This window comes from Neovison vison, chromosome 6 (assembly GCF_020171115.1).
Source record: "Neovison vison isolate M4711 chromosome 6, ASM_NN_V1, whole genome shotgun sequence".
Taxonomy (NCBI): Eukaryota; Metazoa; Chordata; class Mammalia; order Carnivora; family Mustelidae; genus Neogale; species Neogale vison.
The window spans coordinates 91,853,109-91,872,259 of NC_058096.1; the positions used below are offsets into that span (position 1 = coordinate 91,853,109).

Here is a 19,151-nt window from a genome sequence, read left to right on the forward strand (position 1 = left end):
AGAACATGCAGCCAAGAATACTTTATCCAGCAAGACTGACATTCAAAATGGATGGAGAGATAAAGAGTTTTCAAGACCGGCAAGGCTTAAAAGACTATGCAACCACCAAGCCGACACTGCAGGAAATATTAAGGGGGGTTCTATAAAAGAGGAAAAATCCCAAGAATAGCACTGAACAGAAATATAGAGACAGTCTACAGAAAGAAAGACTTCAAAGGTAACTCAATGTCAATAATCACTATCTATCAATAATTATCTATCAATAATCACTCTCAATGTGAATGGCCTAAATGCACCCATAAAATGGCACAGGGTTGCAGATTGGATAAAACGACAGGACCCATCCATATGTTGTCTACAAGAGACCCATTTTGAACCTAAAGATACACGCAGACTGAAAGTGAAGGGATGGAGCAGCATCTTTCATGCCAATGGGCCTCAAAAGAAAGCTGGGGTAGCGATTCTCATATCAGATAAATTGGACTTCAAACTAAAGACTGTAGTCAGAGACACAGAAGGACACTACATAATTCTTAAAGGGACTATCCACGAAGATGATCTAACAATTGTAAATATCTATGCTCCCAATATGGGAGCAGCCAATTACTTAAGAAAACTGTTAATCAAGATAAAGAGTCATATTGATATGAATACACTAATCGTAGGAGATCTTAACACGCCTCTTTCAGAATTAGACAGATCATCGAAGCAGAAAATCAATAAAGAAACAAGAGCATTGAATGACACATTGGACCAGATGGACCTCATAGATATATACAGAACATTCCACCCTAAAACAACAGAATACTCATTCTTCTCAAGTGCACATGGAACCTTCTCCAAATAGACCACATACTGGTTCACAAATCAGGACTCAACCGATACCAAAAGACTGAGATTATTCCCTGCATATTCTCAGATCACAATGCTTTGAAACTGGAGCTCAATCACAAGGAAAAGTTCCGAAGGAACTCAAACACCTGGAAGCTAAAGACCACCTTGCTTAAGAATGCTTGGATCAACCAGGAGATCAAAGAAGAACTGAAACAATTCATGGAAACCAATGAGAATGAAAACACTCTGGTCCAAAACCTATGGAATACAGCAAAGGGGGTCCTAAGGGGAAAATACATAGCCATCCAAGCCTCCCTCAAAAAAACTGAAAAATCTAGAACACAACAGCTGTCTCTACACCTTAAAGAACTGGAGAATCAACAACAAATCAAACCAACTCCACACATAAGAAGGGGATATCATCAAGATTAGAGCTGAGATCAATGAGGTAGAAACCAGAGATACAGTAGAACATATCAATGAAACTAGAAGCTGGTTTTTTGGAAGAATTAATAAGATCGATAAGCCATTGGCCACACTAATCCAAAAGAAAAGAGAGAAAGCCCAAATTCATAAAATTATGAATGAAAAGGGAGAGATCACAACTAACACCAAGGAAATAGAAACAATCATCAGAAGTTATTATCAACAGTTATATGCCAATAAGCTTAGCAACCTAGATGAAATGTATGCATTACTGGAAAAATATAAACTACCAAAATTGAATGAGGAAGAAATTGACAACCTGAATAGACCAATATCTAATAACAAGATTGAAGCAGTGATCAAAACCTCCCAAAACACAAGAGCCCAGGACCTGACGGATTCCCTGGGGAATTCTACCAAACCTTCAAAGAAGAAATAACACCTATTCTCCTGAAGCTGTTTCAAAAAATTGAAGCAGAAGGGAAACTTCCAGACTCTTTCTATGAAGCCAGTATTACCCTGATCCCCAAACCAGGTAAAGACCCTACCAAAAAGGAGAATTTTAGACCAATATCACTGATGAATATGGATGCTAAGATTCTCAACAAGATCCTAGCCAACAGGATCCAACAGCACATTAAAAAGATTATCCACCCCACCATGATCAGGTGGGATTCATCCCTGGGCTACAAGGATGGTTCAACATTCGCAAATCAATCAGTGTGATACAACAAATTAATATGAGAAGAGAGAAGAACCACATGGTCCTCTCAATTGATGCAGAAAAAGCATTTGACAAAATCCAGCATCCATTCCTGATTAAAACGCTTCAAAGTATAGGGATAGAGGGAACATTCCTGAACCTCATCAAATCTATCTATGAAAGACCCACAGCAAATATCATCCTCAATGGGAAAAAGCTTGCAGCCTTCCCGTTGAGATCAGGAACAAGACAAGGATGCCCACTTTCACCACTCTTGTTCAACATAGTATTAGAAGTCCTAGCAACAGCAATCAGACAACAAAGAGAAATAAAAGGTATCCAAATTGGTAATGAAGAAATCAAACTCTCTCTCTTCGCAGATGACATGATTCTTTATATGAAAAGGCCAAAAGACTCCACCCCCAAACTACTAGAACTCATACAGCAATTCAGCAACGTGGCAGGATACAAAGTCAAAGTGCAGAAATCAGTGGCTTTCTTATACACTAACAATGAAAATACAGAAAGGGAAATTAGAGAATCGATTCTATTTACTATAGCACCAAGAACCATAAGATACCTGGGAATAAACCTAACCAAAGAGGTAAAGGATCTGTACTCGAGGAACTACAGAACACTCATGAAAGAAATAGAGAAGACACAAATAGATGGAAGACCATTCCATGCTCTTGGATCAGAAGAATAAACATTGTTAAAATGTCTATACTTCCTAGAACAATCTATACTTTTAATGCCATTCTGATCAAAATTCCACCAGCATTCTTCAAAGAGCTAGAGCAAATAATCCTAAAATTTGTATGGAATCAGAAGAGACCCCGAATCGCTAAGGAAATGTTGAAAAACAAAAATAAAGTTGGGGACATCACGTTACCTGATTTCAAGCTTTATTACAAAGCTGTGATCACCAAGACAGCATGGTACTGGCATAAAAACAGACACATAGACCAGTGGAACAGAGTAGAGAGCCCAGATATGGACCCTCAACTCTATGGTCAATTAATCTTCGACAAAACACGAAAAAATATACAGTGGAAAAAAGACAGTCTCTTCAATAAATGGTGCTGGGAAAACTGGACAGCTATATGTAGAAGAATGAAACTCGACCATTCTCTTACACCGTACACAAAGATCAACTCAAAATGGACAAAAGACCTCAACGTGAGACAGGAATCCATCAGAATCTTAGAGGAGAACATAGGCAGTAATCTCTTCGATATCAGCCACAGCAACTTCTTTCAAGATATGTCTCCAAAGGCAAAGGAAACAAAAACGAAGATGAACTTTTGGGACTTCATCAAAATCAAAAGCTTCTGCACAGCAAAGGAAACAGTCAAAAAAACAAAGAGGCAACCCATGGAATGGGAGAAGATATTTGCAAATGACAGTACAGACAAAAGGTTGATATCCAGGATCTATAATGAACTCCTCAAACTCAACACACACAAAACAGGCAAACATATCAAAAAATGGGCAGAAGATATGAACAGACACTTCTCCAATCAAGACATACAAATGGCTATCAGACACATGAAAAAATGTTCATCATCATTAGCCCTCAGAGAGATTCAAATTAAAACCACATTGAGATATCACCTTACACCAGTTAGAATGGCCAAAATTAACAAAACAGGAAACAACATGTGTTGGAGAGGATGTGGAGAAAGGGGAACCCTCTTACACTGTTGGTGGGAATGAAAGTTGGTGCAGCCTCTTTGGAGAACAGTGTGGAGATTCCTCAAGAAATTAAAAATAGAGCTTCCCTATGACCCTGCAATTGCACTCCTGGGTATTTACCCCAAGGATACAGATGTCGTGAAAAGAAGGGCCATCTGTACCCCAATGTTTATAGCAGCAATGGCCACAGTCGCCAAACTATGGAAAGAACAAAGATGCCCTTCAACGGACGAATGGATAAGGAAGATGTGGTCCATATACACTATGGAGTATTATGCCTCCATCAGAAAGGATGAATACCCAACTTTTGTAGCAACATGGACGGGACTGGAAGAGATTATGCTGAGTGAAATAAGTCAAGCAGAGAAAGTCAATTATCATATGGTTTCACTTATTTGTGGAGCATAACAAATAGCATGGAGGACAAGGGGTGTTAGAGAGGAGAAGGGAGTTTGGGTAAATTGGAAGGGGAGGTGAACCATGAGAGACTATGGACTCTGAAAAACAATCTGAGGGGTTTGAAGTGGCGGCGGGGTGGGAGGTTGGGGTACCAGGTGGTGGGTATTATAGAAGGCACAGCTTGCATGGAGCACTGGGTGTGGTGAAAAAATAATGAATACTGTTTTTCTGAAGATAAATAAATTGAAAAAAAAAGACATAAAAATGAGAAAAAAAAATGCTTTTAAGCAGGAGAATGACAAGATACAATTTATGCTTTAAGTTTACAGAAAATGAGATTAGCTCCCTATAAACTATAAACAATTTTATGGCTATAAACAATTCACTCACTGACTATAAACAGTACAATTTGATAGAAATTACTTACTGAAACTTGTTTTCAAGAAAGGCAAAAAGTGAAACTGAGAGATAATGGACACTGGCTTGGGCTCATCTGGAATAAAGGTAGAAGTGGTCAGATTTGGGATCAGTATTAGAGCTGAAATCAACAGAGTCTAGGGATGACTTGGCTGTAGAGGGTAAGAGAGAGACAAGAAAGCTCCTGACCATCTTACCAACGCTTATATGGTTTTGTAGACAGAGACAGAAAAGTGGGGTGGGTGAGCAGGAGGTTTTGGCAGGAGTTGGGGAGATCAATGGGCTCGCTGCTGTATTTCATAGTTATTGTGTTTCTACATTCACAGACTTAAAAATCTTACAGAAGAATTCCTTTATACACTAGCATCAGTTCAGAACACAAGATATTGATAACTTGTGGCTTAGCCAGAAAAATTTAATTTTTATTTCAGGATACTGCTTCTGTTCAGAAAGTCCTTTCCCTCTGCCCCTAACTGGTACATCTTATTAATTCCTTAAAACTTAGATGAAATGTCACCTGGTCTCTAACACCTTGGTGATCTTTTTTTTTTTTTTCCCCAATTTATTTATTTTCAAAAAACAGTATTCATTATTTTTTCACCACACCCAGTGCTCCATGCAAGCCGTGCCCTCAATAATACCCACCACCTGGTACCCCAACCTCCCACCCCCCCGCCGACCTTGGTGATCTTTTAATAGCAATCATTTTACCGTCTCCATTCCTCATGTACCTACCTTTACTATAACGGATCACATGTACTATGATTATCAATTACCTGTCAGTCTCCAAAAGTATGTTATTCAAAATCCTCTTACAAAATGTGTATTTTATATGGGGTAATTTATGTGTTTATGTATCTATATAGCAGTTTTCCCTAAGTATGATTTTTGGACTGCCTACATCAGCATAACATGGAATTATTGATAAAATAAGTGCAAATTTCTAGCTCCTATCTCAACTTTAATAAATCAGAATATTAAGAATGAGGTGGTGGGGCGCCTGGGTGGCTCAGAGGGTTAAAGCCTCTGCTTTCGGCTCAGGTCATGATCCCATGGTCCTGGGATCGAGCCCCGCATCGGGCTCTCTGCTCAGCGGGAAGCCTGCTTCCTCCTCTCTCTCTCTCTGCCTACCTCTCTGCCTACTTGTGATCTCTGTCTGTCAAATAAATAAATAAAATATTAAAAAAAAAAAGAATGAGGTGGTGAAATCCACACTACAACAGGCTTCCCAGGTGGTTATGCTCACACTAACATTCTAGACCTTCTGCCTTAGCCTAAGCTCAGGGATGAGGGCAGATTTTGTCTCACCATGTCTGCAGTGCCTGGCTTACAGTAAGTGCTTCCACAAATGTCTCTTATAGTAAATTACTGATTTCAACTGATCACTCCAAATCGAGACTTAAAGGCATTTGGCATCTTATCTATAAAGATTTGTCCTGATAACAAATTTCTCATAGCATGCATATGAATTTGTTTTCAGCAATATGTGGTAACTTAAAACAGTTCCTTTGGCTGCCTCCAAATGAAGCTACCAGAAGTTTTGAAGCTGCTTGAGACTTTGATGTGAGAACAGGTACCTAATTATAGAGCCAAAAAACATTTATAATAAATGGATGGTTATTCCATGAAAAAAAAATGTTTTAAATCTGGCAGATTATCAACATAAATACATATGAAAGGGATCTAAGCTAGCCAGAGTTTGAATCATAGGATTTAGGGCAAGAGAGACATATAAATTTTAATATTTGGACAAATCATCTGTAATTAAATCTCTGGCTTGAAGATGGCATTCAGATGAAGGCAAATAACCCCCTTGTCAAGCGTTCTTCCTAAACCTGTGAGCTCCTGGAGATCAGGAAACATGACTTACACATCCCTTTATCCTCAGGGCCCAGCATCAGGCCAACATACTCAACACATGTCTGTTGAATTGCCTTAATTCATCAGTCATCTACAGCAACTTCACATGAAATTCAGTATAAAGCAAATTTACTGCAACAGGTGTTCTTGGATAATAATAATAATGACATAATAAAACTACTGATTTTAATGATGTCAAAATTCTCTGCATACATTCTCTAGGAAAATATTACAGTGAGATTCAACAATCAAAAGAGTTATCGTATAGACAATCTTAAAACTATTTTGGTTAGTGAATGGAGTCAATGAACTTAAATCAAAATTTCAGGGTTAACATATACAGCATGAGATGTAGAACAGAGGTGTCTCAACCATGGCTACAGAAAGCAATCTTAACATAAACCATTCCTTTCACAAATGGCTATGTCTGATCACAATGTGAACCAAGTGTATGATATGCAAAATCTAGAACAAATACACTGTGTCCGAGAGTGTAATAAAACTGAGTATGTATCTTATAAGGATTGTTTAAAATACACACCATACCCTGAGCTACATTTAAAAAATACTATTTACTAATACATTGTAACAAAAATAACTAAGACTGAACTCATGTTGTTGAGAAGAATATGACAAGTCTTGCTTATTCGGTTTTGGAAAAAAAATGTAAGGCAGCCAGTAAAATGAATAAGTTCACATTATGAAACTGCAAAAACTAATTTTCAGGTACCTAGTAAACTGCTCAGAGAAACTAAAAAACACAGTGAGTCATCAGTATGGCACTGTGGCCTTCCAGCTGATCTTACCCATTTTTCGTTGTGTTCTACTCGTTGACGGGTTCTGGGCACTCTGCAGAACACCCAAGGTGACTCCATTATCAGCATATGTACTTATGCTATGGTCTGGAATCCACTCTCTGTCTCCTGAAATGGAAAAACTGTAAGCTAATTTAAATCTTAAAAAGCAGAGAAATCCATATTATGGCTTTATTTTATTTATCATCTTACTGGATAATCTAAATAAGGAACATTGCTAAGAGTGAGGGATATATTATAAAAGACAGAAATCTCATAAATATATAATAAAAACATTAGATTCACATAGCATAATAAAAAGAAATAAACTGTAAATTGCAAAGATATCACATACACATTTAAATAAAAACAAATACTTAAGTATATAACAATATACTTAATATATAATAAAAACAAATACTTTAGGTATATAACAATTTAACATAAAGCATAATAGTACATGAATAAACATATCTTAATACATGGGAAACCTAGAATATAGGTGATACCAGAACTTGCAGAAGGAAATTCCAGCTATGTTTCAAAAATTCCTACAAATCCTGAGATTTTTATATTTGCTTTTAGGATGGTATTTAAGAATCATCATACAATACTTAGCAGCTAATTAACTGATGCAAAGAATTTCTATTTCACAATTTAGTAAAGGCTACATTTCTAAATTCTAAAAATAATCTCTCCTCAGTCTCATTATACTTGTGTTCTTTCACATTCTGAGAGTAGCCTCAAATATAAATATGTGGCAACTCACAGAGGGTTAATAATTTCAGCTGGAGAAGAAGAAAATGACTTTATTCATTGAACAGAATTGCCCAGTATTTCTGAAAATGAGGATGAGCTGTTTAAAAAAAAAAAATGTCAGGAAATTGTTAGGTTGGTCCACAGGCCATCTGATTTCATGTCTGAATTTACCTGCAGTTGTAATCCTAGTACTGGAATAGCTGCATTCTAAGCTATGAGAAGGAAGTAAGTTGAGTCTTTCATTTTTATCAAAAACAAAGAATCTTTCAAGTCCTTGATATTGTTCAGTTATAGGCTTACTTCTGAGGGCTATTTCTTGTAACAACTAGGAAACAAAATATTCAACAAAATTAAGTTCATTTTATCTCATCAACGCAAATCAGCATTCATTCATTGAGCACCTACTATGTTCTTGGCACAAATTCTCCCCTCATCAGATTTACATTCTTATAGTGAAGACATAGAAAACAACACAACATTTATATATAGTAAGTCCTGAAAAATATATAAACCACAATTATCTTAATTATTTGAAAGTTGTTGTCATCAATCCAAGAAGGACAGAAGATCACAAAAGAAAAGGTCACCTTTCTCCCTCCTTTTATTTTCTCCCCTTAGTGTCTTCGTGCCTAAGTTACTCCGGAAAACAGATTCTTCCTCATATGCTGTGCTTTTTGAATTAGTATCTTTGTCTATATATAAACTAATTTCAAAGATGAAAGTAGAATACCAAAGGGAATAAAACTTGTCATGGACAAAATCCAAGTTAACAAAATATTCATTATGAAACAAACATCTATGTAGTAAACCGAGGCAAGAGAGAGCTAAGTTATTTGAGAAGGTCATACAATTAGAAACTAGCAGACCTAGGTTTGGCTGATGTGAAGCATAGGCTTATTTTCCCGCCCTATGAATTCATTTTGTGATATGTTTCATCCTAGGGAAGAATATTAATGGGATTAAAACATACATGATTCTAGTAAGTAACAGATTAGAGATTCAGACGTGAGAGCTCTAGATGGGCTTAAAACATAATCATAGTTCCTTCAGTATTTAACAGTTCCCTAATGGATCTAATTAATGCCCAAATGCAGTCTGTTTCCAGGTAGTAAATAACACAAAAAATTATGATAACTCGATTCAAATTTATAAGTCATATAAATGATAAAACATTACAAAACAAAGCTAGTGACCAAGAAAGCACCTCCTTCAAAGACAAATCTAAGTTGGCTCTATTCATGGCATCTTTCTGGTGTCCAGGACACTGATTTTCAATTTATAGCAACCCTTCAGCTCTAGTGCAGCTCTTATTTGTATTAGACAACTGCAAATCTGGAACGTTTTTGTAAAGCATCAGTTGAGAGATAAGAATAAAGAAAGTGGATTGGTTTGTTTCCCAGACTACTACTGATGGGTGTCAAAACCAGAACGAAGAGCCCCTAACTAGTCCCTGTTCTTCCTGGCACCCGGTCCTATTGCACTGCTGCTGCTCTACAATTTGGTACTGAATTCCATAGTTTCCACCTTCACGAAGGACTCAGTTTCTGAAAACTGAAGTGCAAAATGAATGATCGTGCACTCCAGTGCAAGTCAAATAATACTACTGCTAAAAACTGCCCCTACTGCTCAATCTTAAATTTTCTACTGCAGCAACATAGATTTTTAAGTAGTCTCTGCTCAAGGAATAGCTTCTACTATAGCAGGAAGAGAATAAAAACAATTCATGTCTAGTCATCACAGATGAAAACAAAGTAGATTCTATCACTATATATAAAGCACTGTTTTCTGTGACATAATCATCTACCACTTTTTTTTTTACAATAGTAGTATAAGTAATCAAAATATGGTTAGTAGCTCTGTAACGCTTCAATTCTAATTATGAAATACTTGAAGTATGTAGATATGTATTATATATAACATGACTTGATCACACAATTTAATATCAGTAATTTAAAATATTCATTTCACGGGTGCCTGGGTGGCTCTGTCAGTTGAATGTCTGACTCTTGGTTTGGCTCAGGTCATGATCTCACATTAGTAGGATCAAGCCCTGTATCAGGCTCCACGCTCAGCATGGAGTCCTCTTCAGATTTTCTGCCTCTCCTCCACCCTCTCAAATACATATAAAGATTTTAAAATCTTAAAAAAATATATATTTGCTTCAGATATCCATGCCAAAAATTAGTCTTTAGAGCTAATTGTATTATTGCATTGAAGTAGACATACTTAATTCCAATGCATGTTTTTGACTATTACTACATCTGAATGTATCCATAAAAAGTTATAATTATCTTAAATGTTTCCAAAAATACTGACTTATCTCTACGTGTCCTTTTACATTTAAATTTTAATGCCATATTTTTTTAGATGGATCCATATAAATAGAAATAGTCCTATGCCATTCATTTTAACTGCTAGATTGCTTTCCATTATACAAATTACCACAGATTACATATCTGTGAGCTTTGGCCAACCGCCTTTTATTAGGTTACAGCAGAGAATGTCTCCCCCTAGGGCACAGGTCAGGCAGGCTTGCACCCAGTTATAAAAGAATTGGGGTCCTTATGCTCTAGGATTTCTCTCCCGTAACACAGGACAATGTATGTGTAGGTTGTCACTTAGTCCTCTTCATGAGGCCATGTGGAAATTGGAAAATTAGAGTTCTGTTTGCAGAAATTCAGTCTGACTGCTTTCTTCACTGGGGGAGGAGGAAGAAAGGCTCCTCTGCAATGAGGCTTTGTTTTTGAGATCTATTATCAGCTAAATTGTGAGAATGTCTTCTAGAAGGAATTGGATTTCTTCTGGCAGACACATTAAGGTATCAACAGAAATGGATTAAAATTAATGTGAATTTGTTGGCTTGGAGCTCCTGAACAAGAAATATATATTTAAACTGTAAACCTATGTTAAATGAAAGCCCAAGATTTCCATTTTTCAGGTAAGGTATTTTATTGATCTGTCCCAGTTCCTCTGCAGAAATCGGTTTCTCTTCATCTTGTTGCATCTGTGAGCATGTCTCCCAGGGTATTCTTCCAGTGACTGAGAAGACTTCTACGGATCAAAACCTTTTGCAAAGGTCTCAGTTCCAATTTTGCATTTCAAAAAGGAAGAAGACCCATCACAAGGTGGGCCCCAAAGCCAATGCCTCAAGCAGAAGGGGCAGCAACTCCATAGTCATTCTTCTATGGTTTTGGTCCCACCTTCACTTTAGGCATCATGAAGATTCATTTCCTATAACTTTGAAGGGTTGTTAAAACATTTGACTTGCCTAATTTCCAAAACTTGTATTAGGTAATCATGATCACCTAAGATTTTTAATATATAGAACAGAGATTCAAATATAGTTTCAAAACTTGGCATTAATGCAATGACGAGCTACTTTACTTTTTCCTTTAAGATGAAATGAAACTATACCCCTATTTATTTATTAGCCATTTTTCTAAAGGAAGTACTTTTAAAACCTTGTACTTACATTAAGCCACAAAGATTAGTTCTATCTACATATCTGCATTTATTTCATTTTAATAGTGACTATATACGGTAAAAAGCTAGAAAGGATTTATTACGCTAAATTATTCCTAATAATAAATTTCATTTAGAAAAGTAACAGCTCTCTTACTATGGTGCATGAGGTGGGCCTTAAAGTATTGTCACATAAAACCGTTTGTTATAATGGCATTTAGCATATTAGAATTTGTCCTATAGGTCATTAACATTCTTTCCCATATGAGTCATTCTTCAACTGGCTCATGATAATATAAGGTAGCACATTTTAACTTCAATAGGTAGTAATGTTTAAGAATATAAGATGTCAATATAAAATTTTCTTATGACATTTCATATAAAATTTTTAATGTAATAAACATAATAGAGATTTACCAGTGGCGACTCTGTAGCTTTAGAATCTTCAAAGTCTTCAAAGTTTGGCCTCTCATGCAGATTGCTAAATTCCAAGGATTCTTTGATGTCCTGAGGTAACTGCTCCTTACTGGAAGGTTTTTTTAAATCTACGCTTGGCAAAGAAGCCTTGCTCTCAAGTGATACGCAGGAATCACCAGACTTTTGATTACTCTCTGTATCTATCATTTTATCTTTGAAATTTCTTTCAGAAATGCTGCTTTCCCCTATTTTCTCAATGGCAGGAGAATAAACATCAGGATCCACAATCATTTCAAATTCAGTATTTGAAGTTCCTGCTGTTGAAAACAATTATTTACAAAACTTAAATAAATTAACTAAACTTTAATAAACCAAAACTTTTGTGGTGTAAACCTTTATCAATAAGCACTATTTTATCAACATTTCTTTACTGAGATCTCAGTGTTAAAATACATTTACTCTGTTAATGTTTATAAATGATAATCATAATTTACTGATATATTCAAACCTTAATGGACCAGACTAAAGGAAGGAGGCAAGATTTTATTTTGTAATGAAATGTCAAAATTGATGCACATTTTTACTTCAGCCTGTGGTTCAATTCCCACTTTCCTACATCTTCTCCCACTCCAGTTTTATATTGGCAATTTATGAAAAATAATGCAGAGAGAACCCTATTTCCACATTTTGCGTCTTTAACATGCCTAGTGATGAGGTGAGGGCAAGGGGAAATCTGCAGATGAAAGAGCAGTACCAGTTAGGGGCACAGAAAATGTTTCAGCTGGGACACCTGCCTCTGGAAAGCTACAAAATGAGCAAGATTATATTAGTCACCACCTCATTATGTCTGCTTTAAATAAATGAGTTGCTTTAGATCATTGGTTTTCAACCTGGGTGCACAATGGAATCACCTGAAAGTACTCTTTAAAATTGTCAGTGTATAAGCCTGACCCCAAACCAATTAAATCAGACACTGGGAGTGGGATTCAAGTGCAGCTTCTTCCACCTCCCTCCACAAAGTTCTCCAGGTGATTATAATGTGCAACCAGGGTTGTGAAACATTGGTCTTAATTTTAAGAAGAATAAAAATTCTTTAACAATTTTTATACCATACTGCATTCATTTTAACTAACAGTATGTTTATCATTATCCAGATGGAATATAGCTTCATCTGATTATCCCTATGCTTCTTATATAAATATCTTATCTCTATAAATAGATGATATAAAATAGTAAAGGCTATGACTAAAATACTCTCCAGTGATGTAAATTCTGCCTTGCTGCCCAAAGGACTTACTTGTTGCAATCAAATGTTTGTATAGCTTAGCAATTACACATAGTATTTAGAACCTCCATTTCCAACAACTACCACCTCTTACCACAAGTACTATGAGAAATACAGTAACTTGTATATCAGAGAAATATTTTTACAAGCATAAATTTATAAAAACTATTCAACTTAAGGAAACTTCCATAATAATGCTGCATTTTCCTCCTAAACTTCAATAGAAATTAATTGATTTTTTGGTACAAAAAGATGCTATTTCCTCTATGTAAATGTCTACAACTAACCTCTGCAATATTTTTGCAAGATTGCAAAATTCTATTATTAGGATCAAATGTTGCTGAAGAGGTGACAAAGCTGCCTTTTAATGATCTTTAAAAATATGATGAAGAAAGTATAGGTATGATTTAATTTAGTCTATTCAGTGGAAGGCCCCATTAAGCCATAAAAATCAGATGTCTTGGTTCAACATTTGAAAACCAATTAATTGAATATGTCACATCAAGAGGTTAAAGAAGAAAAATCACAAGATCATATCAATAGATGCAAACCAGAAACAAAAAGGAACTTCCTCAACTTGATAAAGACTATCTATAAAAAGCCCTAGAGTTAACATCATACTTAACAATAAACTAGATGATTTAACCCTACCATCAAAAACGAATCAAGGATGTCTCCTCTCACAAGACCTTTCCAACACTGTACAAGTCCTAGTTAATGCAATACAACAAGAAAAGGAAATAACTATACAGATTAAGAAGGAAGAAATAAATCTAATTTTGTTCACAGATGGCATGATTATTTATGTACAAAATCTGAAAGTATCAACCAAAAAACTCCTGGAACTGATAAGTGATGATTGCAAGGTTGCAGGATACGAGATCAAGATACAAAATTCAATCACTTGCCCATACAACAACATGAGTAAGTAGAATTTGAAATTAACAACACAATGCCATTAGTACTCAAAAAATGAAATACTTAAGAATGAACTTAAAATATGTAAAAGATTTATATGAGGAAAACAAAAATCTCTGATGAAAGAAATCAAGGAACTAAATAAATGGAGAGATAGTCCATGTTCACAGATAGGAAGACTCGATATTGCCAAAATATCACTTCTTCCCAACTTAATCTATAGATTCATTCAATCACAATTAAAATCCCAGCAAGTTATTTTGTGGATATTGATAAAATGATTCTAAAGTTTATATAGAGAGGCAAAAGACCCAGAAAAGCCAACACAATATGGAAGGAGAACAACAATGTCACAGGACTGACACTACACAACTTCAAAAATTACTAAACAATTATAGTAACAAAGACAATGTGGTATTGGTAAAAGTATAGAAAAATACATCAATGAAACATAACAGAAAATCTATAGATAGTCTCCCATAATATAGTCAATTGATCTTTGTCAAACCGCAAAGACAAAATAATGGAAAAAAGACACTCTTTACAACAAGTGGTACTAGAGTTGGACATCCACATGCCTCCAAAATAATCTGAACACAGACCTTCCACACTTCGCAAAAATTAACTCAAAAGAATGATATACTAAATATGAAATGCAAAACTATAAAACCCTTAGAACCTAAAAATCTAGATAATTTTGGGTATGGTGATGACATTTTAAGACACACACCAAGACCAGGATCCATGAAACAAATAATTGATAAGCTGAGCCTCATTAAAATTAAAAATCTGTTCTGTAAAAGACACTGTCAAGAGAATGAGAAGACAAGCCATAGACTTAGGGAAAATGTCTGCAAAACACATATCTCATGAATATTATATCTCCAAAATATTAAAAAATCTAAAATCTCAACAGTAAGAAAATGGAGAGCTCAATTTAAAAATGGGCCAAACACCTTAATAGACCTTCATCAAAGAAGATACATAGATGGCAAATAAGCATATGAAAAGGTGCTCAACATCATATGCTATTAGGGAATTGCAAGTTAAAACAACAATGAACAATGTCATTTTTGGAAAATGACAAAAGTCCAAAACACTGACAATACCAAATGCTGGCAAGGATGTATAGAGAACAAGAAGTCTCATTTATTGATTTGGGAATGCAAATGGTACAGCTACTTTGGAAGACAGTTTGGTGATTTTTTACAAAACTAAACATATTGTTACTATGTGATCTAACAATTGCAATCCTTGGTATTTACCTAAGTGGGATGAAAAGTTATCTTCAAATATACATGGATGTTTATAACAGCTTTATTCATAACTGCCAAAATCCAGAATCAACACGTTGTCCTTCAATAAGTGAATGTATAAATAAATTGTGATACATCCAGATAATGTAATACTATTCAGTACCAAAAAAAAAGAGCTATCAAGCCATAAAAAGACATGGAGGCACCTTTAAGTGCATATTACTAGGTGAAAAAAGCCAATATGAAAAGATTGCACATCATATCATTCCAGCTTGACATACATTCATGACATTCTGGAAAAGGCTAAACTATAAAGTGAAAAGATCAGTGGTTGCCAGGAGTTAGGAGGCAGGGAGGTAACATAAAAAGGCAGGGCACTATAATGATTTTTTTATGAAACTATAATGGTGGATACATGTCATTATAAATTTGTCCAAACCCACAGAATGTACAATACCAAGAGTGAACCCTAATGTGAACTATGGATGTTGGGTGATAATAGTGTGTCAATATATGTTTGTTGATTGTAAAAAATGTACTACTCTGGTTTGGGATGTTGATGGTAGCAGAAGCTATAAGTCTGCAGAAGCTATAAGTCTGTGAATGCAGATTGTGTAAGGGAACGATCTGTATATCCTTCTCAGTTTTGCTGTGAACATAAAACTGCTTTAAAAAGTCAAGTCTATTTACATAAATCAAGTATCTTGTAAAGTAACACTTAATGGATATTTATATTCAGCATTTCCTCAAAGACAACTGGAACACCATGCTCCAGGTAGGTAAGAAAATATCTTTTTGGAGCCCTGTGAAGTCCTAAATTCCCATGTGGATATAGTTCATAGTTGGTCATAATAATTTAGAGGCTTATTAGTTGAAGATGTCAAGACGAGCAGGATTATCACAAATCATGGCTCTACCATCTATTACCCAATCAAAAGTAATCATCAGTTTTATAACTAGTTGTTTTAAATAATGCTCTCAGTATCTCTCAAATCTTTCATATAAGACATATTATTAGTTTTTCTGAAAATTCTAAATAGAATAAAATTATATTAGAAAGGCATATTAGAAATAATCTAGTTCCTATGTTTTAGTTTAGGAAAATGCAATCTAAGAAAGCAAGTGACATGTTCAAGGTCACACAATGGTTTAAGACAGAAATGGAAATGAAATTTGACTTCCGGACTAAGATAATTTATTGTGACTGTCTTTAAATGGTGCTCTCACCATCTGGAAATTGAAGCCAGACATTTACACCCAGCATTCTAATCTATAAATTCTAAGGAACTTATTAGTAATAACGATGTAGATATATAAACATGATGATTGGTTTTGTTTGGTTTTATCAATTATGTGAAACTTTACATCAAATTTGAATATTTTGGGAGATTTAATGCAAGGCAGGCAACAAGGTGTCAATTAGATTTTCTTCACTAAAAGCCCGCCCATGTAACCTTTTAAATGCTAGCTCAGTCCACAATAACTTTTAGACAGACCAGCCAACATTGCCTGCTTTTCTTCTGATTACAGACACCGTTCCCCATTGACTGAAGAGAGTATTTGCTAGAAAACTATATTTTCAACCAAGTGTTTCTAAGTACTAAATTTTGGGGGCTTAAAATAAACAGCATAATAAGAAAAGTTTTTACACACTGCAATACCTACTGGTTTTATTAACTTGCCAACATTTATTGTTAATAATATTAATCTACAAGGAAAAAAGTTACCTTTTGAGTTATTTTTACAGTAAGAAGAGCTGTTGTTCAGATGAAGATGTAAGAGTTCTGTTTTTCCCTTGGTGGAAACGTGACGTTGATGGATGTCAGTTTCATATAGAAAAGTATTCTGATAATCATGAAATGTGCAACTTTTATGTTTCAGGGTAAGCAAAAGAGAAGAATTGAAAGAAATGATATAGAAAAGAAAGTAAAAAGGCCCATCTTATTAAAATTACAGTAAAACCTTCAGGGAATAGGGTTATTAACATTAATTTAATATTTTTTTAACCTTACTGTGGACACATTCTAAACCACAAGTAACTAAATAGTATTATGGATTTTAAAGAAAGAGGTAACTGGTCAGATCTGATTTGATGAACAATGTCAATTGAAAACCTCTTTTAAAAAATATTCTGAAATAAGTTTGTTCTTTATATTATTTCTTCTAAAAATGGAGAGTTATCTACTAGTATATTGAAATCTGGTAAACTCAGGGTTTTGTTACTTAAATAAACTTTTTATTTGTTTATCAATGAACTATCAGAGTCAAAAAGCAATATGTGGTGGGTTAAAGCCTCTGACTTCGGCTCAGGTTGTGATCTCAGGGTATTGGAATAGAGCACGGCATTGGGCTCTCTGCTCAGCGGGGAGCCTGCTCCCTCCTCTCTCTCTGCCTGCCTCTCTGACTACTTGTAATCTCTATCTATCAAATAAATAAATTAAATCTTTAAAAAAAAAAAGGGGGGGGGGGTGCCTGGGTGGCTCAGTGGGTTAAAAAGCAATACATGATATTTATTTTCAATTTTTAATGATGGTTACTATATACTCTCATATGTACAATTCAAACAACACTTTCTATGAATTGAATAATATATTTAAAAATATCTAATATTTAATAATATCCAATATGCAAGCTTTACATAGTACTACCATTAAAACTGGATTATGCTACTGTGTCACTTATGATTCTTTATGGTTCTCCTTAGAAAGAAAGAAACTTGGGATGCCTGGGTGGCTCAGTGGGTTAAGCGTCTGCCTTCCACTCAGGTCATGATCCCAGGGCTCTGGGATCGACTCCCACCTCAGACTCAGTCCTGGGATCAAGTCCCTCGTCTGGCTCCTTGCTCAGTAAAGAGCCTGCTTCTCCCTCTGCTTGCTCTGCTTGCCACTCCCCTGTTTGTGCTCCCCTTTTCTTTCTCTCTTTGACAAATAAAATCTTTTTTTTAAAAAAAGGGAAGAAACTCTACAGGCACCTCTATACCCAAGAGACAAAACGATTGCCAAACCATGATCAGTAACTTTCTCTGCCTTCTTTAATACCCTACGTGGAAGTCAAAGCAGTACTTGCAATAAGACATATAAAAGGACCAAATTAGAGAGCAGATACGTCATTCATTTTCTTAGGAATACAGTAGTTCATACAAATCTTTTATCTACTGACTAAAAGGTTATCTCCTGCCAAAAGCACATTGGCTGCTAGACATCTGGGTCTATGTGTCCAAACATGGGTCTTTTCCCTTAGGAAAGGGACAGGTCCAAGGAAATCCCTTAGGCCCACTGCTATTCCAAAATACTGATAGGGCTTAAGTTGATCTGAACGTATAAGCAAAAAATTGGCATAGGAGCTACTTAACAGAAATTTCACTCTGCTCTTTACCCAACTTAATACTTTGTAATCAAAACACATGAAACCCTGGCTAAAGTTTTAAAAGCAAAGAAGACCCAGAGTCCTTTTATCATTACTAACAGATACAGCTATTATTTTTCACTTGGAAATGACAAAATTCTAAAAAAAAGTTACAAAGTGAGCTATTATACTATACTATACTATACTATACTTATTTATCACATAGTAAAATCTACCTAGTAACTAATCTATAGTTTGGGAGCTCTTTTGTCTCTCAAACTAATCATTAATATAACTTTTTATTTAGGGTTCATAGCAAACTAAAATAAGAACAATTCAAAGAGTATCTTTGGAGAAAAGAAGAAAGCTCATATGACACACATCACCCTTGGTAAGTTACTTCAAATAATGATGCTAAAATCAGAAGTATTTATTAAATAATCCAGATACTAGATAATAATATAAACATACCATTATAGCCATGTTGCTTACTATTGAATGTTGGCAAATATTAGCAATATTGTACACAAATTTAAACATGGCTTTAGTAAAATATATTCTAACATTGAAGTCACATGTGT

General features: G+C 35.2%; 1 protein-coding gene across 2 annotated transcripts in view; it reads right to left on the reverse strand.

The window, feature by feature from the left end:
* ZBBX (zinc finger B-box domain containing) overlaps positions 1-19,151 on the reverse strand; it is a 124,186-nt gene that overhangs the window by 21,811 nt on the left and 83,224 nt on the right. For both annotated transcript variants that reach the window (XM_044255099.1, XM_044255098.1), the window contains exons 13-16: positions 16,953-17,092; positions 11,767-12,083; positions 8,059-8,212; positions 7,141-7,257 (exon numbers count right to left, since the gene is read on the reverse strand). In XM_044255099.1, the coding sequence (XP_044111034.1) occupies positions 7,141-7,257; positions 8,059-8,212; positions 11,767-12,083; positions 16,953-17,092 (728 nt within the window). The remainder of the gene's footprint in view (positions 1-7,140; positions 7,258-8,058; positions 8,213-11,766; positions 12,084-16,952; positions 17,093-19,151) is intronic.